The sequence below is a fragment of the Asterias rubens genome, chromosome 11 (genome assembly GCF_902459465.1).
Source record: "Asterias rubens chromosome 11, eAstRub1.3, whole genome shotgun sequence".
Lineage (NCBI taxonomy): Eukaryota > Metazoa > Echinodermata > Asteroidea > Forcipulatida > Asteriidae > Asterias > Asterias rubens.
Genome location: NC_047072.1, coordinates 5,559,376 through 5,585,464, shown reverse-complemented (window position 1 = coordinate 5,585,464; position 26,089 = coordinate 5,559,376). Strand labels below are relative to the sequence as shown.

General features: G+C 39.8%; 2 protein-coding genes across 4 annotated transcripts; both read left to right on the top strand.

Moving 5' to 3' along the window:
• The first annotated feature begins 80 nt into the window (after positions 1-80).
• Positions 81-25,448, top strand: LOC117296558 (major facilitator superfamily domain-containing protein 9-like). Of its 3 annotated transcripts, none has more exons than XM_033779544.1 (6): positions 81-310; positions 12,417-12,504; positions 14,638-14,681; positions 16,432-16,561; positions 17,856-18,065; positions 24,573-25,448. In XM_033779544.1, the coding sequence occupies exons 1-6, from the start codon at positions 185-187 to the stop codon at positions 25,283-25,285; spliced, it is 1,311 nt and encodes a 436-aa protein (XP_033635435.1). In that variant the 5' UTR covers positions 81-184; the 3' UTR covers positions 25,286-25,448. The 3 variants fall into 3 exon arrangements, with proteins under 3 accessions (XP_033635435.1, XP_033635436.1, XP_033635437.1); XM_033779545.1 differs by lacking the exons at positions 12,417-12,504; positions 14,638-14,681; positions 16,432-16,561; positions 17,856-18,065; positions 24,573-25,448 and adding exons at positions 5,740-5,827; positions 6,222-6,265; positions 6,923-7,052; positions 7,448-7,657; positions 9,577-10,926; XM_033779546.1 differs by lacking the exons at positions 81-310; positions 12,417-12,504; positions 14,638-14,681; ... (1 more) ...; positions 17,856-18,065; positions 24,573-25,448 and adding exons at positions 4,500-4,665; positions 5,740-5,827; positions 6,222-6,265; ... (1 more) ...; positions 7,448-7,657; positions 9,577-10,926.
• On the top strand, positions 20,421-22,018 carry LOC117296559 (major facilitator superfamily domain-containing protein 9-like). The gene has a single exon (XM_033779547.1). It carries the CDS (start codon positions 21,013-21,015, stop codon positions 21,754-21,756), a length of 744 nt encoding a protein of 247 aa, XP_033635438.1. The 5' UTR covers positions 20,421-21,012; the 3' UTR covers positions 21,757-22,018.
• Positions 25,449-26,089: the final 641 nt, after the last annotated feature.

The following is a 26,089-nucleotide window of genomic DNA, read 5'->3' as shown; positions in this document are numbered from 1 at the left end:
ACCACACCGCCTAAGTGGCATACCGCCACCAATAGTTTGTCAACGAAAAGTCAGGCCTTAAAACAGTCAGGTGGCAAAATGTTGTTGGTGATCTTTGATCAAATAAAGTCACGGTATCATACATAAATATTTACACGTCATTCAATACAGCTTTTTGGCTCAAGCACGAAAAAACAACACAACCATGGCAGAGGAAAAGAAGGAAAATGCAGGCCAAACTGATCACCAGTATAAAGAAGTGCCAACCAAAACAATGGATCAACGACATAGAATGTATCTCACATCGTGTCTCTATCTAGTCGGGTTTCTGGTAAATATTTTCATCGTAGTAGGGCCTACGTACACTACTACTCTAGTAGTACAGTAGACGCTGTTTTCTGTTTGTTCAATCAATGTTTAACTTTAAAAAATGTTTGGTAATTTATTTATTTTTTGTGCGTGTGGATTGGGGACTGTACTGCAATGCCAGACACCATATTCCCCATATTCATTCATAAATCATTGAATTGCCATTCTCACTTTGGAGAAGTTTCGGTATTCTGCCACCACTTTTTTACTCATTTGCACAAAAAATAGTATAGTAAAAGCGGAATAGACCTTATAATATGCACATGACGTCATTTCAGTACGGCGCCCCCGCATTGAGGTCAAAAGGAGATTGTTCATTGGTCAATCTATGTGCGTTTTGATTGTTTCGTCACTGTTTGACCTCAAAGATGGCGGCTGGATGACGTCAATGCATAAGGTCTATAAATTGAGTAAATTAGTTTATTTTATTTCTTCATGAATAAAGTTATAAAACAAGTGTTGGCAGAATCAGAAACTTTTCCCCTAACATGTCAAATGCCATATTAAACAGCAGTTTAAGAACTCGTCGCTACCCTTTTATTCCCTTACTTAAAATGTGTTGTCATCAGTTGTCGTCAGGCATCGTCAGTGGTTGGCTTTTAGTGCTACCGAACCTCTGTGCAGTAATTGCATGAGATTCGATATGTCCATCACGTCACAGTGCTGCAGACTCTCCGGCCCTGATTCTGCAGAAAGTTCCCTGAAAGTAAACAAATCTCTTCATGTTCTGATGATCAAATTTGAAACTATCCCTGATTGTGGAATGTAATTCTAAAATATATCTCCCTGATGGATATGTACAAAATCTCCCTGATTGCAAGATGCAAAAATGTTTGTACAATTTGTAGCTTTACTCCAAAATAAAAAGCCAGATCTTTGTGTGTTTGTGATTAGAAAGAGTGTGCATAGTTGATCCGTGGTGTGACTAAAACTTTATTATTGGCACTTAACCCTCCTACTCTACTAATAGTACTACTATCCATAATATGTGCAAGGGAAAAGTTTCTGTATGGCGCCACCACTTTTTCATTCGATATGAAATAATATAGTATCTAATTTACCTCAATGAGATATCCCTTTTTGTAAAAATGAGTGAAAAGGTGGTGGCGCCATCCGGAAAGTTTTCCTATGCAAGTAGTAAAATAACTCAAATTACTTTGTAATTTTGTCTTTGAAGGTTTAAACTTCGTAGGGAGATTTTCTAGGTTTCTTGTATTACCAGAGAGAACTGGAAAAATTTAAAAACCAACAATCATGAAGAAAATTCACCTGAAAGAAATGTTGCCAGATCTGTATGGTGTTAAGAAGCCCAGATATTAAATATTGTCATAAATGTATACTTTGGGGGAAGTGATCACAACCGGTTTAAGATTGTTAAAGACACTGGACACTATTGATAATTGTCAAAGGCCAGTAAATCGCTCTCAATTGCTGTATCTCAACATGAATGCATAAAATAACAAACCTGTAAAAATTTGAGCTCAATTGGTCGTCAAAGTTGCGAGATAATAATGAAAGAAAAAAACAACCTTGTCACATGAAGTTGTGTGCGTCCAGATGCTTGATTTCAAGACCTCAAAATCTAACCCTGAGGTCACAAAATCAAATTTGTGGAAAATTACTTTTTCTCGAAAATTGTGTTACTTCAGAGGGAGCCGTTTCTCACAATGTTTTCTACTATCAACAGCTCCCCATTACTCAAAACCAAGTAAGGTTTTATGCTAATAATTATTTTGACGAATTACTAATAGTGTCCACTGTCCAAAGGCACTGTACACCTTTGGTAATTGTCAAAGACCAGTGTTCTCACTTGGTGTATCCCATATTAAGCATAAAATAACAAGCCTGTGAAAATTTGGGCTCAATCGGTCATCAAAGTTGCAAGAAAATTATAAAAGAAAAAAACACCCTTCAGAGGGAGTCGTTTCCCACAATGTTTTATACTATCAACAGCTCTCCAATGCTCGTTACCAAGTCAGTTTTTAAGTTAACACTTGTTTTGAGTAATTACCAAACGTGTACCTTCCCTTTAAATGGGGTAGGCTACATTCACACACTAAAAAACAAAACAGCCTTTCACCTCTGTGGACCTCGTTGCATCCATTCCTTGCATATATAGCGATTTCCTCCCACTTCTAAAACTGACATTTCTTCATCATCTTCTCCACACATGTACAGGTTACAGTACTACAAAGTGTACTACATATTATTTGGGGTTTTCCTCACACACCTAAAACTAACATATCTTCATCATCTTCTCTACACAGGTACATTGTATAGCCCTGGCCTCAGGGACACAGTGAGCTACAGTAGTCGCTTTTAAGGGTTCCTTGGTTTTTATTATCAGAATGATATTAGTAACTATTTTTTTACATAAGAAAAGGTACCTTATATTCATTTTGGTTTTTACCCATTATACATCAAAGTGTATAAGCACTGTATACTCAGTATTTACCCGAGTTCTGTTAAAAATATCACAGGCATATTACTCGGGTGGGATTCAAACCCACGACCTTTGCAATTCTAGAGCAGTGTCTTACCAACTAGACTACCGAGATTGCCCGGTGGCTAGAGGCAGTTTGAATCCTAATGTTTTAGCAGCAGGTACTGCAAACGATTTAGTAGATCTGTACCTTGTTGACAATAAATTTAAATTAAACCACAAGGGAAACTGACTGGGTAAATTTTGAAATGATTTTTGGGGTTGAACAAAGAATTGACTAGAGTGGGATTCAAACCAACGACCTCCGGATTAACGTGTCGGCGCTCTACCAACTGAGCTATCTAGCCCTATATTGGCGGTGTCCCTATTTTGTCAATATCTTTGTTCGGGGGTGGCCGAGAGGCAAGGACGAGGCAAGGACCTTGTCGGGAGGCTAGAGCGACCGATAAATAAATTTTAATGATAAATGCCAACTGCTGGTAACCCTATGATAAGTTTTTTATTGGTTTCTTATATTAAGCATGTTTTTGTCATTGATCTGGAAATGCATAACTTATAATGCTTGATTTTGACACGCATTGTTGTTTGGATATTACCCTACATGTAGTTGTAGAGCTGAAAGTATGCTGTGTTAAGTTGTTTGTCTGTGCATATAAAATCTGCCTTGTGAACAAATCAATGTGTGTAGTTATTTTAGCTGTACTGCAAATTAGAGAATGATCGACCCCCAGGTGTCTTGAGTGAGAGAGACAACAAGCAAGGACAAATCTGAAGATCTACGGCTCCTAGCAGGCTTTAAAGCCATTATACACTTTCGGAACAGAAACCAAAAAAAAAAGTTCACAGATTTACAAATAACTTACAGGGTTTACAGAAGGTAATGGTAAAAGACTTCTCTTGAAATATTATTCCATGGAATGCTTTACATTTTGAGAAAACATTTAAAACAATTTTCAATTCTCGACAACGAGAATTACGGATTATAGTAAACACATGTCATGACACGGCGAAACGTGCGGAAACAAGGGTGGGTTTTCCAGTTATTTTATCCCGACTCCGATGACCGATTGAGCCTAAGTTTTCACAGGTTTGTTATTTTATATAAAAGTTGTGATACACGAAGTGTGGGCCTTTGGACAATACTGTTTACCGAAAGTGTCCAATGGCTTTAAAGGAACACGTTGCCTTGGATCGGACGAGTTGGTCTATAAAAAGCGTTTGTAACCCTTTTTTTATAAAATGCATATACGGTTGGAAAGATGTTTTAAAAGTAAAATACAATGATCCACACAAGTTTGCCTCGAAATTGCGTGGTTTTCCTTTTACTGTGCGAACTAACACGGTCGGCCATTTATGGGAGTCAAAAGTTTGACTCCCATAAATGGCCGACCGTGTTAGTCGACGACGTAAAAGGAAAACCGTGCAATTTTGAGGCATGTTTGTGTGGATCATCGTATTCTACTTTTACAACGTCTTTCTACCCATATGCATTTTATAAAAAACGGTTACAAATGCTTTTCAAAGACCAACTCGACCGATCCAAGGCAACGTGTTCCTTTAAGTTATTAGAGCAGAATTATGTGTACCGGGCGAAACCTTGTAAATGAATGAAAAACAAGTACATGTAAAGAGCAACTTGAAAACAATACGATAATGAACAGGGAACCAATGTAGGGGAATTTAAAATTGGAGTAATATGTTATCTTTTCTGAGCAAATGGAACAACATGGAACTACGTATGCATGCTGCACTGTCTCTATAGGCTTTGAAAAATTACAGGAGGTCACAGGTCAAAGTTCACGACGTTACACTTTCAGTAATAGTGTGTCACGGTAGAATCCTCATCAATTGTTCATCTCCGACATTAAATAAAGGTACTTACTAATTCAAGGGTTAAAAACAACTTTGTTCCGTTTCATTTGTTTGTAATTTTTATTTATTTAAGTGCATTGCTAACACTAACAGATAACATTAAGTATAACATGTTTTTTGGTTTAGCAGTTATTTCCTGTGTTTGGTTTTCATTTAATGAACAAATCAAACTTGTTTGAATTCTTTTTGGTTCGAGTTCTCATAAACTGACACTCATTGATAATATTTCATACTTTTGAATCATTCCTTTAGTAAAAATCCACATAAGTTGTTCTCATATAGTTTTCCCAAAGTCAATTTGACCTGTCTTTTGTTGATACCATTTTTAATTGTAAAACAAGTTATTTGTAAAAAAAAAACTGTTTCACAATGATAATTCATTTTTTCATTTGAACAATTTTCACAAAGTATAGTAGAGCTCCAAATGGATTGATGCAAATAAATGATCATGCATAGTACTTTACCTAACATAAAGTCTTACCCTGTAGGCCTAGTAGTAACAAAAATTAATAGGAAATTTATAAAAATTAACTTGAATTTTCAACAAAAAAGAGAACATCAGTTTAAAGGAACGCGTTGCCTTGGATCGGACAAGTTGATCTTTGAAAAGTGTTTGAAACCGTTTGTTATGAAATGCATACATGTGTATGGTTAGATACATGTAGATATTTTAAAAGTAGAATACAATGATCCACACAAGTATCACTTGAAATTGTGTGGTTTTCCTTTTACCTCGTCGACTAACACGGTCGGCCATTTATGGGAGTCAAATTTTGGACTTCCATAAATGGCCGACCGTGTTAGTTCGTAAAGTAAAAGGAAAACCACGCAATTTCAAGGCAAATTTGTGTGGATCATTGTATTCTACTTTTAATGCATCTTTCTAACCATAATGCAGTTTAAGACAAACAGTTACAAACGCTTTTTGAAGACCAACTCGACTGATCCAAGGCGACATGTTCCTTTAAAAACTGTTGTATTTAATTATGGTCATCGTCAACAAGAAATAGCATCACATACAGTAGTTATAGAAAGTGTTAAAACAAAAGGAATTTCTTATCTTCCTTTATGTGTAGGATTTGTTTGGAGTAAGCATGTTGATTCCGTTAATGTCTCGGCACGCAAGAGATCTAGGTGCATCACCGATGTGGATAGGTGCTGTTGGTAAGTTGAGACTAGGGTCAAATTTCATAGTAACAACAATGAGCAGTTAAGAGCACCGAATTCAAACTCTGGTGTTTCTGATCAGCAGAGTGTGGGTTTGAATCCCAAGCCGTGACACTTGTGTCCTTAAGCAAGACACTTAGCCATTGCTTTGTCCTTCGGATGGGACGTAAAGCTGTTGATCCCATGTGTTGTGTAACGCATGTAAAAGATCCAGTGCACTTATCGAAAAGAGAAGGGGTTCGCCCCGGTGTTCCTGGTTGTGGCTGCTGTACGCGCCGTAGCACCTTGTAAACCCTTGTAAGGTGCTACATAATTGGGTCTCAGAATCCAACACTGCAATCATCTATCTTTCTTTTAAGACTAATTTCTTGATTTCTGTCTGCTTTCTCAGGTTCTGTCTATGGTATTCTTCAGCTTATTTCTGGACCGTTTGTGGTGAGTCATCTAATTATTTTCCTCCGTCCGAGAGAAATATGAGATGAAGTGGATGCGAACTCTCGTGTTGAGTGGGGCACCAGCCACAACAATGTAAACTTTACGTAATTTTGGCTGGTAACCTGTTTCTGCTAAGCAGTTCTGTTCTTGTGCTTTATGAAATTGGGCCAAGCTGTTTTCCTCTTGTCAGCGCCAAACTGAAAAATGCTGTAGCATGTCATGGCCTAGAGGTTGAGAGCACTGGACTCGAGCTCTGGTGTTTCTGATCAACATAGTGTGGGTTCAAGTGCCAGTCGTGACACCTGTGTCCTCAGGCAAGATAGGCAACACACTTAACCATGATGCTTTGTTTTTCGGACGGGTCGTAAAGCTGTTAGTCCCCTGTGTTGTGTAACCCTCGTAAAAAAAGAACCCAGTGCACTTATCGAAAAGAGAAGGGGTTCGCCCCGGTGTTCCTGGTTTGATTGGCAGCATGTTGCGCCACAGCATCTTGTAGTCCCACATACCTTGCAGGAAAATGCTGTGTGTCAAGCACCTTTGAGCATCACTGAGTTACGGATATGCACGCTATAAGAAGCCACTATTACTAGTAGAATATTTGTGTGCGTGTGGTACCTTCTTGGTTTTATTGTTTTGACGGCTGGGTTTTATTTTCAGGGGCGACTGAGTGATGTTCTTGGTAGACGTCCAGTTCTCTTAGTTTGTCTCTTCATGTGCGCTGTAGGGTACACCATCAACATCTTTGCCTCGTCAGTCCTCGTACTTATACTCTCAAGAATTCCTCTTGGTAAGATGAGTGACACATGTATGTATACTTACTAGGGTGTCGTGGCCGAGCGGTGGACTTAAAGAGACACGTTGCATTTGGGTCGTTTGAGTTGGTCTGTATAAAGCGTTGTAGCCATTTGTTATAAAATGCACATGGTTAGAAAGATGTTTAAAAAGTAGAATATAATGATCATACAAATATGCCTCAAAACTCTCAAACAGGAGTCAAACATTTGAATCCACAAAATACGTGCCGTATAAGTTCATGACAGATAAATTCTCTACAAGTCATCAGTATGCACTTTCTTTGGTAAAAGCACTTTTACCAGATACAGTTAACATATTCTACTGCTAGTTTCAGCCTCATTCCGTGACTCGTTTGTTGTTGAGCGTACCTCTTGTTTCACTTTTCAGGTATTTTTAAACATGGCATAGCAACCGTCAAAGCCTACCTGGCGGAAATCACACCCAAGGATGAGCGCCCTCATGTGTTTGGACGATACGGTGCCATCTCGAGTACGGGATTCATTGTTGGCCCTTTATTTGGGGGTTACCTAGCAGAGTACGAGGGCGGTTTCTACAAAGTTGCTACGTGCACGGCGGCCATCTTTGTAGTCAACTTTGGTGAGTGCTACCCAATCATTTGTGGTATTTGTGATTAACCCACACACCGGTGTGTGTTAATCCATTCCTGATGCACCATTCATAAATACCCCAGTTTCTCTACTCCTATTGGTGGATAGCGCGTCACGTGGGGGTGTTTAAACCTTTGATAATGACCAGCTGGAGCTGTTTATAACAAGCTGACTTCCGCATGTCGGGTGCGCAAGATTATCACGCGGAACGCAATTCATAGCTATGGTAACAGTGCGTAATCTAAGCGCGCGCGTAATCTAAGCGCGCGCGTACATACAACCCACGCGCATCGAACAGATTCTTTGCAAAGTTTGGGAAAAAAATATTTCAGTGTCTATAACTGTATTTTTTAACGTTTTTTAACTAAAGGGCATTTATGAATGGGAATAAAAGAGTAGTGACTCGTCTTAAACGTTCGTTTGAAACCTTGCAGGGTCGTTGTCGTGCGATAAAGGCCCGAGCCGAACACGGCCGCCGACCCTGCCGTCTCTAAACGACTGTTGAAGAACTTGTGGCTACCCCTTTTTTCCTTTATTTAAGCCCTGTTCACACTGTGTCTCTTATCCCCGTGGAATACAGCCCCGGGGAGGCCCGGGACTGTTCATTTACCCCACAGTTTCCTCGGCGCAGTTTCACATTGCAACCCTATTCCACGGGGTTCCCGCTGTACGTTTCACGAATATCCCCGGATTTTACCCTTTACCCCTACTCCAGAGCAGGGGTGGCTATTCCCCGGTGTATGTCAATTTGCTGGGGCAGACAGAGGGCAGACTGGGGTTAAAAGATTCAAAATGTCCACAGATTTACATTAAACTTACAGAGTTTGAAGATAATGATAGTGGAAAGCTTCCCTTCAAATATTACTAACTAAGCTTGTGTAGTTTTTGAGAAATGAGTAAAACAAGTCACAAAATCATTTTGGTCTCATGAGACCAAAATGATTTTAGCATGTAAAATCCCCTTAACCAGTTATGATATTATACCAAAACCATAGCATAACTGGTGAATACGTTTTTACATACTAAAACTGAGACAAAAATTATTACTTTTACTCATTTCTCAATAACTACTGCACCTCGGTAAGTAAAATTTCAAGGGAAGCTTTCTACTATCATCATCTTAAAACTGTGTAAGTTTAATGTAAATCTGTGGACATTTTGTTTTTTGTTAGGAAAAAGTACATATACCCTTTAAAGCGATCATAATAATAATAATAAAACAGTATTGATATAGCGCAATATGAATTGGCATTCCTCAAAGCGCTTAACAGCAAAATGAAAAGCATTACAATTCCCCAATTAAAGCCCAAAACAACTATTTTTAAAATTAGGCCAGACCAGCTGTTACCTAAATGAAACCATTAAAAATACTACATTACTCTTTGCAATTTAAAATTACAAGTATCATAGTGTGAACAGACTGACCGTTATCCCCATGAGGCAACCCTGGGGATTAGAGTAGTTTGAAAAGGGTTTTACTTTAGTGATAAATTGATCATTATGGAACATTTTCAGAACCAACCTCTCTCATCCCAGTGACACACTAATTGTTGACTTGGGTTTTTTTCCTTAAAAAAAAACGGCTATTTCCATCCTGAGCATTGTGTGGCTGTGCAAATTTTTTGTTTGAAGTGTACTGCATTGATCAATTGATCAATTGCTTTATTGTTCATTTGTTGTAATGTTTGCATTGCTATTGCTTGTCTAAATGAAATGGCGCTATAAAAAAAACCATTGTATTGTATTGTATTGTATTGTATTGTATTCCACAAAAATCCTTGTTTGCATTTTCTTCAGTTTGAGGTGTGAACCGGATTCACTGTAGAAGCCATCAAGTGTAGAGACTCTGGAGTTTAACCAATCAAGTATTTTGTATCTGGAATTTTCTCTATGTTCTTTTTCTTGCAGTTTTTGTTTACATCCTCGTCCATCCACAGAAGAATCCTCCCCTGGAGAAAACAAAGTCAGTTTCATCCTTCACCAAAGAGGAGTACAGTATCCAGACCAAGCCAGGTTTCCTCAAGTCGTTCAAGGACGTCGTCAAATCAAGCGGGGACCTCCTCTTCCTTCAGCTGATCATGGGCTTCGCGATCATGATGTATCGGAGTAACTTCACCCTAATCATGGAGGAACGCTTTCACACTACGCCCAAAATAAACGGCTGGCTGATCAGCTTCGGCGCCTTCGTCGCCGTTGTGGCGGGAATGCTCGTGGGTCGAATCATCAGCTTCTACAGCAGTATCGCTAAGCTGCTGCTGCACTGCAGCGCCCTGCTGTGTTTTATTCTGTTCGGGTTGACGTTCGCGCCGAGTCTCTTCGTCGTCGTCGTGCTCACGGGGTTACTCTCGGTGGTCAATCCAATCTCTCGGGTTTGCATCACGGATCTTAGTATCAACCGTGGAAATAAGGATAAGACCGGAGCATTGCTGGGGATGAGTCAATCTTTCATGTCCGTGGCTCGATCGTTCTCGCCGCTGGTAAGCGGTATTATGTTGGAGTATGGTCAGAATGCCCCAGGGCTGACGGGTGTATTCTGCGCCATGATGGGGACATGTTTACTGATTGCTATACCTCCTGGGAGAACAATTACACAGGAGAAGAAAAAAGACTGATGATTTGTCTGAAATTCAACATTTCATTCTAAGCATTCCATTTTACAGAATTAAAGCCTATGACCAACATAGTGATTGTCCAGTATCCGTACTATGTCTGGAACAACATGTACATGTACTTGTATGCAAAATAATAAACCTATGAAAGTTTGAGCTCACTCGAGTTGAGTTGCAAGAGAATAATGAAAACCTATAACTGTTTTCAATGCTTTCATTCTCCTCGGATGATGTGCACTTGTTATTTTCAAAAACCAGTATCGGTACTTTGTCTGCCACAACATGTTCGCGTACGTGCTCACCTTTCCATCTTCTGTGTTGTCACCCTTGTTTTGTCTGTTTTGGCTCATTTTTACACAAAGTTTTATTTTAATGGCTGATGTTAAAAAAGGAACAAGAAATATTTGCCTACTATTTGTTATCGTCAAGCGGCCACCCGTGTCTTGTTTTCTACTGTACTGTAGTAATCATGAATACTAATTATCATTTGTATACATTGGGGCCAGACTATTTTGTTACCGTTCCAACCTCAGTTTGGTTAGATTGATGTGGCGTGGCTGAACTGAATGGTCGAGCACACTGGACTCAAATTCTGGGCCCAATTTCATGAAGCTGCGTATGCACAACAAAATGCTAAGCACAACAAAGTTATGCTTACCAGAAAAAGGTAACCACCATAACCACCATGTCACATGTACATGTACCAGTTGTGTTGCCTCTCATTTCTGCTTAGCAGAGATTTGCTTAGCAATATTTCCTGCTTCAAAAGCAGCTTTGTGAAATTTGGCCCTGGTGTTTTAATCGGCAGAGTGTGGGTTCAAGGAATAGACACTTTACAATAGACCTATATCATAATGCGACCATGTTGATTTTCTCCCATTCAAATCAATGTTAACCAAACCGAGGCTGGGAGGAGAATTAGTTTGGTTCCTTTAAGTAAAAATAGTTCTGGCATTCATTACTGTTGTTGGATAATGGGAACATGACCAAGATGGTGGCAGCACGATAGAGGTCTATTGTTGCTTTAGTTGAGAGGATATTCAATGAAGTACAATTTATTATGTAGGTTTTTATGAATAAAAAACACAAAACCGATTTCGGGTCAATTTTGAGATTAAAGATTTTACACAGAATGAACATTGAATGAGAATCTGTATTGTCTTTAATTTTGAGTTGATGTAACATTGTTTCATCTTGAAAAGCGTCATTTAACTGAGGCAGGTCAGAAAAGAATTTTACCTATAAATTACTGTTAATATTCATTACACTTTCCTTCCATGCATATAGCTATTGTACATTTCCTATTTTAAACAGGTGTTAAATATTCAATAGATGGACTGCACAAAGCGTCATTGACCGCCGTATTTGTTGATAAGCAATGAAAAGGTGCACAGGTGTACGCGCTGTGCACAACTCTCGGCCAATGGTAGCCTTGCACACGTACACATTTAATAAATTATGGCGATCAATGTTGCTTAAGACAATTCATCTATTCAATTCAAAGCAATGTTTATTTCCACATAACATCAACTAGAAGAAGAAAACAAAAGTTCAGTCAATAATGAATGAATGTGGAGGAAATTTCCCAAAAGCGGGGCTTGTCAAGGGAACAGTCAATAAAACAAAACAAAACAACAGCTATACAAAAGAAGAATAAACAAAATAACTCCTATCATAAAACAAGTATAAACAATAAAGCCCGGTTCATACTTCTTACGAATACAAAGCGAAGTTTGACGTCACATGGCTGTTTTTGCAGCAAATATTTCACAGGAGTTGAGCACAATTCAACTGATACAAATTATTTGTTGCAAATTTGTGACGTCAAAATTTGTATCACATTCAGGCTAAAAGTCCTATCTATAGACGAAATACCTATAGAATCCTATAGGATTTATATAGGATTCCTATAGAATTCCTATAGATTTTTCGTCACTTCTTTTATTCCTATAAGATTCCTATAAGATTCTTATAGTTTTGTTTTTGTAAGGCAGCAGTGTGTGTTTCATGTAAGTCAAACAACTTGCAGCAGTAGTAAGATGAGATATAATTCAATTGGGATGGGGGGGGGGCAGTTAACAGTAAAATATAGGAAAGTAAATGAATATATTTGTTCTTCTTTTGGTTTGTGATTTGCAGGATTTATTTGGAGTGAGTATGCTTCTTCCTCTACTGCCTCATCATGCCAGACAACTCGGAGCATCCCCTATGTGGATCGGAGCTGTAGGTAAGTTGGGTTCCGTTTCAATCTGAAGTATTTACACTTGTACCTGAAACACCCGTTTCAGAAAGGCGCTCCAGAGTCGGGCCGAACGAAATTCTGCATAAGGATGCTATGTCAGATTTTTGGCCCCAAACATTAAAAAAAAAATTCTTTTGAGTGAATGGTATTTCAAAGAGGATCACCCGCTCTTACTTTTAATGGTCAGGAACCGTGACAAAAATTTTAAACGTTTCTTATAAAACACAAAAGAATTGGTCACGTGATATATTGTCGGGATCCCGACAAAAACTAATTTTGAGCGCTTTATTTCACTGCTACTAATAATTGGCGGACTTTTTCGAGCAATGGCTCAAATGAAAGCTTGTAACTTTCTCGACCCCCATCAAAATACCTATTGAATTCGGCCAAAAATCTGACATAGCATCTGTAAGTACATGAAAAGTTCAACCTGAAACTGGACGCGCTAGAAGTTGAAAGGTCGACTGTTGCCGTTGTTTGGAACAACTCTGGAGCCCCTTGTTAAAACCTGTCTGAAACCAAAACTTATTTGGGTTGACCTAGAGTTGCTCCTGTTCGGCGTAACTCTAGTGCGTCTGTCTGAAGTGGGTGGAATCACATGTTACTCCAGGACCCAGGTATATAGAGGTGCTTAAGCACTAAAGTACATGTAGATAAGCTTGACAGTAATATGCTTACCAGAAAAAGATTAACGGCCATACTACCATGGCACAATTTCATAGCGCTGCTTAACGGTATGCAAATTTTCATGCTTACTGCAGCAGAAAAAATTGCCACGGTGTAAACGTATTTCACAGGTTTGTTTACGGTAAGCAGGGCTATGGAATGGAAATCGTATACATGTAGTACAGTAAGCACAAAAACAGCAGTTAAGCAGCTCTATGAAATTGGACCCACTCCATGTAATTATAACTAAACATGACTGGTATCCTGCTCATTTTATTTGTTCATAATTAAACATTTATGACTTTCAATGGCCAGGATGTTCAGCAGATGGTTTACTTGCTGGTAACCTTTTAATGTTCTCGTTTATTGTGTATCTTGAACTTTCCATGTGTGTAATTTAATTGATTGCATTTTTGACCAGATGTTTTTGTGGTCTTTTGATGATGATGTGTTTCCTTATTGTGTACTACTACCTCTCGTTATACACTGTATGATGTCATATTTTGACCAGATGTTGTGCACTGTGATATTTTAAATATTAATTTTTGGTCAAATCTTCCAAACATTTGACCTACATGTAGCATCTTTAAAGGCACTGAACACCTTTGGTAATTGTCAACGACCAGTATTCTTAAAGATGTGCTTTCTTCTCATATTAGCGTTGTCCATATACCTAGAATTGTTATTAGTGTCTTTTCCCTGGTTCCCCAGGCTTGTTCCCCAAAAAGTATTATGCTTTGTTGTGGGTCTTTGTAAAGCACCTTGAGGTACTTTAATAAGACACTATTCATATCAAAGTCTTATATAGCACACGTATCTACCAAAAAGGTACTCAAGGCTCTGGTAGTGTATTAGGCCTATACATTTTGACAGAAAGATGAGTTTATTGAAGTTGTGAATTCTGACACCCAAATGTGTAGAACCTTATAAGGGTTTACAAGGTGCTAGGGCGCATTAAGCAGTCACAGCCAGGAACACCAGGGCGAACCCCTTCTCTTTTTGATAAGTGCTCTGAGTTCTTTTAGTTACGTGCATTATGCAACACACAGGACCAATGGCTTTACGTCCCATCCGAAGGACGAAGCAATGGTTTAGTGTCTTGCTTAAGGACACAAGCTGGGGGATTCAAACCCACTCTCTATCTGCTGATCAGAAACACCAGAATTCGGTGCTCTTCACCGCTCGGCCATGACACTTGCTTAAAAGCAAGAGGGAATAGTGTTTCTTACAGTCTTGACAGTACACTGCTTCAGAGACGAGTAGACTAGAAACTCTTATTTTGTTATAATTAGTAGTATTATGCATCATCAAAACTCGGTTATTTTACCTATAATCTAAGTGGCCAAAACTACTGCCTAAAACATTGATTCAGGCACAGCCTAACCGGCCAAAACTACTGCCTAAAACATTGATTCAGGCACAGCCTAACACTGGCTTTGTTTTTCATTTTAGGCTCAGTATATGGAGTTCTTCAACTATTTTCCGGCCCGCTGGTGGTAAGTCTTTAATTTATACATGTTGTGTTCTGAATGGAGTTGAGAAAACTTAAAGGAACACGTTGCCTTGGATCGGTCGAGTTGGTCTTTGAAAAGCGTTTGTAACCGTTTGTTATAAAATTAGAAAGATATTTTTAAAGTAGAATATAATAATCCACACAAGTATCACTCAAAATGGCGTTGTTTTCCTTTTACCTCGTCGACAAACATGGTCGGCCATTTATGGGAGTAAAATTTTTGACTCCCATAAATGGCCGACCGTGTTAGATCGCAAAGTAAAAGGAAAACCACGCAATTTCGAGGCAAATGTGTGTGAATCATTGTATTCTACTTTTAAATCATCTTTTTAATCATGCATTTTATAACAAGCGGTTACAAACGCTTTTCAAAGACCAACTCGACCGATCCAAGGCAACATGTTCCTTTAAGGAGCTCTATATAATTTGGTGCTGGAGTTACATGTTCAGAAGTTTGTAAATTTCCCTTTAACATACTGAGATGATAACTAGTATGACATGATTTTATTCATTTGTTGTGGTTGTGAAGCCATGAGACTCTCAGAAAAGCAAACTCACACCTGTTTCAGACAGGGGCTCCAGAGTCACGCCGAACCAAAGAGATAAGGAGCGAATCTAGGTCGACCCAAATAAATGTTGGTTTCAGACGGGCAAACTTAACACAACATTTACATTGGCTTGGCTCATGACAAGATTGACGTCTGAAACCAAGGGCTCCAGAGTCGTTCTGAATGATCATTCAACGATCTTCCTAACTGTTTCAGACTCCGAACTCAGCAGAGTGTGGATTCGAGTCCCAGTCCTGACACATCAGCAAGACACTTAACCATTATGCTTTGTCCTTCGAAATAAAGCCATTGGTCCCGTGTGCTGTGTAACGCACGTAAGAGAACCCAGTGCACTTGTCGAAAAGAGAAGGGGTTCGCCCTGGTTTTCCTAGTTTGATCTGCAGCATATTGTGCCACAGCACTTTGTAAACCATTACATGGTGCTATGTAAAAGGAATAGGTCTCATAATTCAAACGTAGTACCACATACCTCTTGTGCTTTGTGCTTAATTATTTATTAATTCTATTGTAATTATATTGGATCCTTTCTTTGTATGGGCACTCCCTACCACAAGCTGTGCTTACTTTGGTTGTTGCCCCCAATTTCCTGCATTTTTGTGTATCACTTTGTAAACATTGTTTTTATATTGATTGAGGAATTGGAAATAAATGTTGTACTGAACTGAACTGAACTCAGTCAGTCAGTTGAGTGAGAGGATGTCTTCAGCCGACGCCTTCTCGGGAAACTCTGATGGTCGTCTTCCACGCATCCGGTCCAGCATCAGCGTCCTAAGCTCGGATGTTTCCTGTTCTGTAGCGTCCTTCTTCAGCTGGTCTACGAATGAAGTTCTGCTCCTGCCCTTATTCCTGATTCCGTCTATGGGTTCCCAGAGAACTAGGGGCTCACAGCTAGCTCTGGATGGCGTACACCGTAGCCAGCAAGCCTCATCCTTCACTCCCTGATCTTAACAGTTACCCTTGGTAGGGCAGCGTAGAGCTGGGAGTTTGGCATATGATCTTCCCAGTGCACACTAACTACTGAACTGAACTACCTTGCAGAAAAAATACTGTATGTTGAAGCTGAAATATTGTATGTTGAAGCATCACTGAGTGGTGGATAAAAGAGCTATATAACAAGCCACTATTATTATCATGTACATGTATTTGTGCTCTTGTTCTTCACAGGGTCGATTTAGCGATGTATTTGGAAGGAGGAAGATTCTGTTGGTTTGTCTGTTCATGTCCGCTGTTGGCTACACCATTAATATCTTCGCCGTCTCTGTCGTCATACTCATATTTGCAAGAATACCGCTGGGTAAGGTTGTAACTTCCTTTTTTTTTTATCAATGAGAGCTGAGGAGGTTCAAAAGAGTCACACCAGGAAAACAATGCAACTTATTTTTGTTTTAAAGACACTGGTCACCTTTGGTAATTGTCAAAGACCAGTCTTCTCACTTTGTGTATCTCAACATATATATGCACAAAATAACAAACCTGTGAAAATTTGAGCTTAATTGGTTGTTAAAGTTGCTAGATAACAATGAAAGAAAAAACACTCTTGTCACACAAAGCTTTCAGATGCTTGATTTCTAGACCTCAAAATCTAATTCTGTGGTCTCGAAATCAAATTCGTGGAAGATTACTTCTTTCTCAAAAACTATGTTACTTCAGAGGGAGCTGTTTCTCACAATGTTTTATACTATCAACAGCTTGATTGCTTGGTACCAAGTACGTTTTTATGCTAATAACTATTTTGAGTAATTACCAATAGTGTCCGCTGCCTTACTCATGGCACAAATCAAGAACCAAATGTTCTGAGAAAAACAGATGTTTATTTCCTTGTCTGATGACTGATCATTAGGTATTAATTTTCACAAGTATGTTCATTATTTGCATCTTACTCTAAGAAATATCCTTTACCCACACTGTTTCTTGTCATGCCATGGCCTGGTGGTTAAGAGCAAAGATTATTATAGAGTGCCGAAGACGCAAGATGCATGCTGAAATGTGAAATCCCACTGGACGCCATTTCGGCAAGTACCTCTTTTGATAACAATAGATCAGTGCAGACCACCGCAGACAATGACCATTCCTATCAATGGGAAACAAAACATTCACTTGCTGAAATGGCGCCCATGCGTATTTCATGTTCCAACAATAGATATAGCTTCAGTTCTGCATCTTGCGCCTTAGGCGCTCTATAATCTTTCGTTAAGAGCACTGGGGTGGATTTCACGAAGGTAGTCCTAACTTAGGACTAGTCCTAGGCAATGCTAAGAGATAGGACCAACTTAGGACTGGTCCTATCTCTTAGCATTGCCTAGGACTAGTCCTAAGTTAGGACTACCTTTGTGAAATCCACCCCTGGATTCAAACTCTGGGGTTCGCCCTGGTGTTACTGGTTTGATTGGCAGCATTTTGTGCCACAGTACCTGTAAACCCTTACATGATGCTATAAAGGAATAGGTCTCATACTTCAATATGTAGCTCCACATACCTTGCAGGAAATAATACTGAGCGCTTTGATACGCCCCTAGGGGTGTAATAAAGCGCTTTATAAGAACCAATATTAAAATAGTATTATTATTATTATAATTATTCCCAAAAAGGTATTTTCAAACACGGCATATCCACCGTCCGGGCTTTCCTCGCTGAGATTACGCCAAGGAGAGAGCGCCCTCTTGTGTTTGGCAGATTCAACGCTATCTCCAATGTAGGCTTTATCATTGGTCCTCTCTGCGGAGGTCATCTAGCTGAGTACAATGACGGTTTTTATCACGTCGCGATGTGCACGTCGGCCATCTTTTTTCTCAATCTATGTAAGTAGCCGAGAACGGAGCTGTGAGATAGAGCCCGGTTCATACTTCCTGCAAATGGAAATGTGATGCGAATTTTGACGTCACAAATTCGCAATGAATGATTCGCATTAGTTGAACTGTGTTCAACTCCTGCGAAACATTTGCTGCAAAAACAGCCCTTTGACATCAAAATTCGCATTCGCATGAATTATGAACTGGGCTTTACTGTTTTTCACTTTATTTTATAGCTTCTATGTTTTGGACTCCTTTATCCAGCTCAAAATATACCATACTCACTTACTAACCTATTAAATGCAGGTTTATTAATGTATAGGCAGCTTATAAGTATCGTAAAAACAAACTAAACTTATGGGTGAACTCTCAGCCGTAAAAGGAGACAGTGGTAAACATAATATTTTAACATTGTGATCGTTTAGCTCTGAAATGACAATGTAAATCCTTCACTCTCCATCTAATATATGTTAGATGGACCACTGGACTTCTGTCCAATGTTAAAATCTTTGGTTTGGGCTTAATTAGGCTCTGTCTGTCTGTTTAAAGTGTGCACAATTGTCTGCAATATTTGCGCAAAACGGAATGAACACCATGGCTTGGGTTTGGGCCTAGGCTTTGTCTGTTTGAAGCCCTGTGCTAAAACTTACATTAAAATACCTGATGGAGCCTAAGCTAGATCCTATGCCGGAGCCCAAGCTGAGACCGTGTTTTTGAAAAGGGCGATGTCCCTTGCAATCAGGAAAATATTAGTCTGATTACCGCACAATAAAGGCACGCATAGCAATGACCTTCAAGTATTCGTGTACATTGATGCTCAATCAAACCCATCCAATACCCATTTCAAGCCCAGTATTCATGTACATTGATACTCAATCAAACCTCTCCAATACCCATTTCACGCCCAGTATTTGTGTCCATGATGCTCAATCAAACCCATCCAATACTCATTTCACGCCCAGTATTTGTGTACAATGATGCTCAATCAAACCTCTCCAATACCCATTTTATGCCCAGTATTTGTGTCCATGATGCTCAATCAAACCCATCCAATACTCATTTCACGCCTAGTATTTGTGTACAGTGATGCTCAATCAAACCTCTCCAATACCCATTTCACACCCATTATTTTTGTACATTGATGCTCAATCGAACCCATCCGATACCCATTTCAAGCCCAATGTTTGTGAACAGTGATGCTCAATCAAACCTCTCCAATACCCATTTCACACCCATTATTTTTGTACATTGATGCTCAATCGAACCCATCCGATACCCATTTCAAGCCCAATGTTTGTGAACAGTGATGCTCAATCGAACCCATCCGATACCCATTTCAAGCCCAATGTTTGTGAACAGTGATGCTCAATCGAACCCATCCGATACCCATTTCAAGCCCAATGTTTGTGAACAGTGATGCTCAATCAAACCTCTCCAATACCCATTTCACACCCATTATTTTTGTACATTGATGCTCAATCGAACCCATCCGATACCCATTTCAAGCCCAATGTTTGTGAACAGTGATGCTCAATCAAACCTCTCCAATACCCATTTCACACCCATTATTTTTGTACATTGATGCTCAATCGAACCCATCCGATACCCATTTCAAGCCCAATGTTTGTGAACAGTGATGCTCAATCGAACCCATCCGATACCCATTTCAAGCCCAATGTTTGTGAACAGTGATGCTCAATCGAACCCATCCGATACCCATTTCAAGCCCAATGTTTGTGAACAGTGATGCTCAATCAAACCTCTCCAATACCCATTTCACACCCATTATTTTTGTACATTGATGCTCAATCGAACCCATCCGATACCCATTTCAAGCCCAATGTTTGTGAACAGTGATGCTCAATCAAACCTCTCCAATACCCATTTCACACCCATTATTTTTGTACATTGATGCTCAATCGAACCCATCCGATACCCATTTCAAGCCCAATGTTTGTGAACAGTGATGCTCAATCAAACCCATCCGATACCCATTTCAAGCCCAGTATTTGTGTACATTGATGCTCAATCGAACCCATCCAATACCCATTTCACACCCATTATTTTTGTACATTGATGCTCAATCAAACCCATCCGATACCCATTTCAAGCCCAGTATTTGTGAACAGTGATGCTCAATCAAACCTCTCCAATACCCATTTCAAGCCCAGTATTTGTGTACATTGATGCTCAATCGAACCCATCCAATACCCATTTCACACCCATTATTTTTGTACATTGATGCTCAATCGAACCCATCCGATACCCATTTCAAGCCCAATGTTTGTGAACAGTGATGCTCAATCGAACCCATCCGATACCCATTTCAAGCCCAATGTTTGTGAACAGTGATGCTCAATCGAACCCATCCGATACCCATTTCAAGCCCAATGTTTGTGAACAGTGATGCTCAATCAAACCTCTCCAATACCCATTTCACACCCATTATTTTTGTACATTGATGCTCAATCGAACCCATCCGATACCCATTTCAAGCCCAATGTTTGTGAACAGTGATGCTCAATCAAACCTCTCCAATACCCATTTCACGCCCAGTATTTGTGTACAGTGATGCTCAATCAAACCTCTCCAATACCCATTTCACGCCCATTATTTTTGTACATTGATGCTCAATCGAACCCATCCGATACCCATTTCAAGCCCAATGTTTGTGAACAGTGATGCTCAATCAAACCTCTCCAATACCCATTTCACACCCATTATTTTTGTACATTGATGCTCAATCGAACCCATCCGATACCCATTTCAAGCCCAATGTTTGTGAACAGTGATGCTCAATCAAACCCATCCAATACCCATTTCACGCCCATTATTTTTGTACATTGATGCTCAATCGAACCCATCCGATACCCATTTCACGCCCATTATTTTTGTACATTGATGCTCAATCAAACCCATCCAATACCCATTTCACACCCATTATTTTTGTACATTGATGCTCAATCAAACCTCTCCAATACCCATTTCACCCCCAGTATTTGTGTATGTCTTGGTTCGTCCAAGCGATAGATCCACCTTGGAGAGGACCAAATCTGTCGCGGCGTTCACACAGGAGTACGACGTTGACATCAAGGAAAACTTCTTTCAAACCTTCAAGGACATCTTAAGATTTAGCGGAGATCTACTCATCCTACGTCTCCTCATTGGACTCTCGGTCATGTTGTATCGAAACAATTTCATTCTGATCATGGAGGAGCGGTTTAACACCACGCCCAAAACCACCGGATTTCTGATCAGTTATGGCGCCCTCATTGGCGTCATATCCGGAATGGTCGTCGGCAAAATCGTTGAGTTGTACGGCGACATGTCAAAGCTACTCCTGCACGCTAACAACCTCTTAATCGTAACGATGATAGGGTTGACGTTTGCGCCCAGTCTCTCCGCGATCGTTTTCTTTTTGACGCTGCTGTCGGTAACCAACTCCATCTCGCGGGTTTGCGTCACAGATATCAGTATTAGGAGAGGGAAGTTGAAAAATTCCGGCGCGCTGCTCGGGATCAGTCAGTCCGTGGCGTCTGTGTCGCGATCGATTTCTCCGTTTCTTAGCGGGGTGATGTTTACGATCAGTCCGCAAGCCCCTGCAGGGGCTGGGGTACTCTTAGCCATCACTGCGACTGCTTTGATGATCGTTAAACGTCCCGATGAGAGAGAGACAGAAGTCGAGGCAAAGAAGTTGTGACGTCTAAAGAAGTCAATTATTCAGGCATGATATTGTTCCTACTTAAGTCGGATTTCCTATTTATTTGCCCTCGGAAAAATAAGGAAAATTCGTTTCAAATAACCTGAAAAGACTATGAAAGCTTAAACTTTTCCTATTTTTTCCAAACAGCCAAATACAATGCCTGATTATTAATCCAGCTTAGACCTTTCTTTCTTTCCTCGATTTAAAGGATAACTTTGTGTTGGATCGGTCGAGTTGGTCTATGAAAAGCGTTTGTAACTGTTTGTTATAAAATGCATATGGGTAGAAAGATTTTGTAAAAGTAGAATACAATGATCCACACAAACATGGCTCAAAGTTGCACGGTTTTCCTTTTACCTCGTGGAATAATACGGTCCGCCATTTATGGGAGTCAAATTTTTTACCCCCATAAATGGCCGACTGTGTTAATTTCAAGGCAAATTTCTGTGGACCATTGTATTCTACTTATAAAACATCTTTCCAACCATATGCATTTTATTTTTAATAGACCAACTCGTCCGATCCAAGGCAACTTGTTCCTTTAAATTCTATCAATCTGTTATGTCACATTGTAACGGTTAAGCCCGTTGCATACTTCCTGTGAATGCGAATCTGACACACATTTTTGAGTGTCACAAATTCGCAGGGAATATTTTTGTCAAAATTTGTATCACATTTACAGGAAGTATGAGTATGGGTTTCTGAATTTACTGAATTGTTTGCAAAGTTTTATTCTGAAGCAATGTTGGTTCCAGTGCAATTTTCGGTATTTTTGACCACATGTGCACCTGTTAACTGAATTTACGCAATGTAAAACAAGTTAATTAACTCTCTTGTTTTACACTGTAATTATTGTCAGTGTTGTAGGTCTTGAGACTGTCTCAAGACCTTTTTTTGGTGTCTCAGTCTTGGTCTCGGTCTCGGACTGCAAATGTCTCGGTCTCCGAGGTCTTGACTACAATACTGATTATTATATTTTGGTTGTTATTTTCATTGTTGTTATTATTTATTTGACTGACTTCTAAGCGCAACTGAATAGTGCTTACAGTTTGTGACTGGCATCCCGCTCACAACTGCTTAGCAGGAAGTTGTAAAGCATTATTTTCTTCATGAGCAGCTCTATGAAATTGAGCCCAGTTCGAATTTTATCGTGGCTTGCAAGCGGTCTTGGTTCACCAGGCCCAAGCTCTGCCTGGTGTTTTCAGCGCTTTGATCTTGATGTAAAGGCGCTTTATAAATATTTAGTTGTATGTATGTAGTGTGGGTTCAAATCCTAGTAATGACACTTGTGTCCTTGAGCAAGGCTCTTATAACCATAATTGCTTTGAAACAAGTTGGGAAGGTATTGCATTTTGATCCACCAGCTAAGCTCCTAGTGCATGATACTCATGCCTACATGGACTTTAAAGGGGTAACCCTGTTTCAGCCCAAGGAGTACATGTACATGTAATGTGCCCTTGGTGGCAGTTAATTTGAGTCCATAGCCAATAAGTGTAACCCTTGCCTTGAAGTGGCCGTCCGGCCTTGTGAATTGGGTGGTATCTCATAAAAGATTAGAAAAAATACTTTAAAAAAAATACAGTTTCTTGCCACTAGATCATCGAGTCTGCCTTGTAGCTAGATGCAATTTTAAATCCATTTTGTAGCGGATACTAACTTTTAAAAGGTGTAGAGTTCTGGGTGGTTTTTTTTTCCAACTCTAAGCACGGGACAATCTTCAGCAATATTTGATTGTTCCACAAAGGTTTAAGGGAACCATTTTGGGTGATGTAAGGCAGTCTTTCAACTCAAGCAAACATAGAAATTGTACTTCTTGGCAATATTTTGAGGTAATACTAAAAGTACTGTTAGTAACTGTTAAACCAGTTGTATATTTTTATAATTAATTTATTCATCTCATTGCCTATAACTATACCTTTAATACATATCTGATTTTTAAAAAAAATTCCATACTTGGGTAATTTGTTTGTGGTTTCCGAATGCAATATATTATCAGCGATGCTTCATCTAATGTGGCAAGATTAGGTACTTCTCAGAAATATCAAATTGTCTTTAAAAGTGGAGACAACTTAAACATCAGGGCCCAGTTTCATGGCTCTGCTTACCGCCGAATTCTGCGCTTACGATCACAATTCCCCACCTACGTGCAAGCACGAAATTCTGCGCTAGTCTTGTAAGCGTAGAATGCCTAGTAACGTGGAGTACGCACGCGCAAAAGCCAAAATTCGTCGCTAACCCGTGAAATAGCTTACCGTAAGCACAGAATTCCCTGCTTCTGTAACTAATTCTTTGCTTACGGTAAACAGAGCCATGAAATTTGGCCCAGGTATCGCACCAATGTAATGCAACGCCTAAAGAGAGATACTTGGACCCTAGGACACTCACAATGTTTAATACTAGCAACCTCTCCCCATTACTTGTTACCAAGTAAGGTTTTATGCTAATCATTATTTTGAGTAATTACCAATAGTGTCCACTGCCTTTAAAGCTCGTTTCTTGTCTATTTGACAAGCAAATCAGCCCGGATTTGAATTTTGCGGGAAAGTTTTGGTAATTGTGGCCCGATGCAAAGCATCACTGGTCAGTCCAGCAAATCAAGGCCAACTTAATTATAACTCTTGTCGACTTGTTGATGAATTCTTGCCAAACCCTTTCAGAATTTGCATAAGTGATTGGTCATTTATTTTTTTAAGCTATCAAGTACATTAGAAATAGTTCTCAATGGTGCTAGTGTCAGCTCATTGTGTGTGACAGATTGAAGCCTTGTTTTCTATTTTGCAGACTTTATACTTTTTTCTTTTTTTTCTTGTCAGTTTTTGTTTATATCTTAGTTCATCATAAAGACTCAAAACAGAATGAGAATAATACAACATCGAAGGCAGTCATTAGTGGCGAAGTTCTCAATGGCCTCGCAGAGAAGAACTTTTTTCAGTCCTTCGGGGAGATGTTCAAATCCAGCGGGGATCTTCTCCTTGTACGATTCCTGATCAAGTTCTCTGTCATGATGTACTACAACAACTTCACTCTCATCCTGGCGGAGAGGTTCCACACCACGCCCAAAGTCAACGGGTGGCTGATGAGCTACAGCGCCCTAACAGGTGCACTCAGCGGGTTGGCCGTCGGGAAAATCGTCAAATTCTACAACGACCTGACCAGACTTGTGCGCCATTTGAGTTTCTCTTTGGTGATTTGCCTGTTTGGGTTGACGACGTCGCCTAGTCTTTCGCTCATCGTATTCTGGGGGTCAGTTCTGTCTTTGACCACTCAGGTTTTGCGGGTTTGTATGACGGATCTTGTTATTCGGCGCGGGAGGGTGAATAACACTGGCGCTCTGCTCGGGATCAGTCAGTCAGTGGCGTCTGTGTCTCGGTCAGTCTCGCCGTTTCTTAGCGGGGTGATGTTGGAGGTCGGACCCCAAGCCCCTGGAGCCATGGGGGTCATTTGTGCTGCCGCTGCTGCGATTGTATTGATGACCATGAGGCACCCTTATAAAGGGACAGGGCTGGAGAAGGAAAAGGACCTCTAACAATCCCTAGAATGGGCCTTTATAGATACTGTATTGTATTGTTTTCCCAGATATGAAAAGCATAAATGCTTGTGATTGCATATTAGGGTAGGGTGTCATCGCCAAGAGTGGTTAAGAGCACGGAATTCAAGTTCTGGTGGTTAAGTCATCACAGTGTGGTATATCCCGGTCATGACACTTGTGTCCTTGAGGATACTTAACTATAATTGTTTCTCTTCACCCAGGGGTATACTTATAATGGGCAGCTGCTAGAGGTTGATATTGTGTATGAAGAAGACTTTGGTTGCCCTGGTTGTATTGTCCCCATCATGGAGCTGAGAAAGATTAAAGGGATGTTATTGGCCCATAGGGGTGGGTTTTACAAAGAGTTGCGACTAGCCTTAAGTTTTAACGCTTTCTGAAATCAACCCCAGGGCACTCATGTAAAGCGCATTGAGATGGTTATTTTGATATAGGCTATAAATATTAGAATATTTTATTACCATTTATTATTATTTACTATTGTATATTTGTATTCCCGATATGAAAAGCTTAAAATCTTATGATTTCATTTTTCGGTGAAACCATATAGCACAGTGGTTCCGTGGTTCGACTGCAGGACTTACAATTACAAGGTTGTGGGTAAGGGGTTTCAAGTCTTACTGTTAAAGACACTGGACGCCTTTGGGAATTTTCCAAAAATGCACAAAATAACATACCTGTGAAAATTTGAACTCAATTGGTCATTGAAGTGGCGAGATAATAATGGAAGAAAAACACCCTCGTCACACGAAGTTTTGTGCTTTCAGATGCTTGATTTCGAGA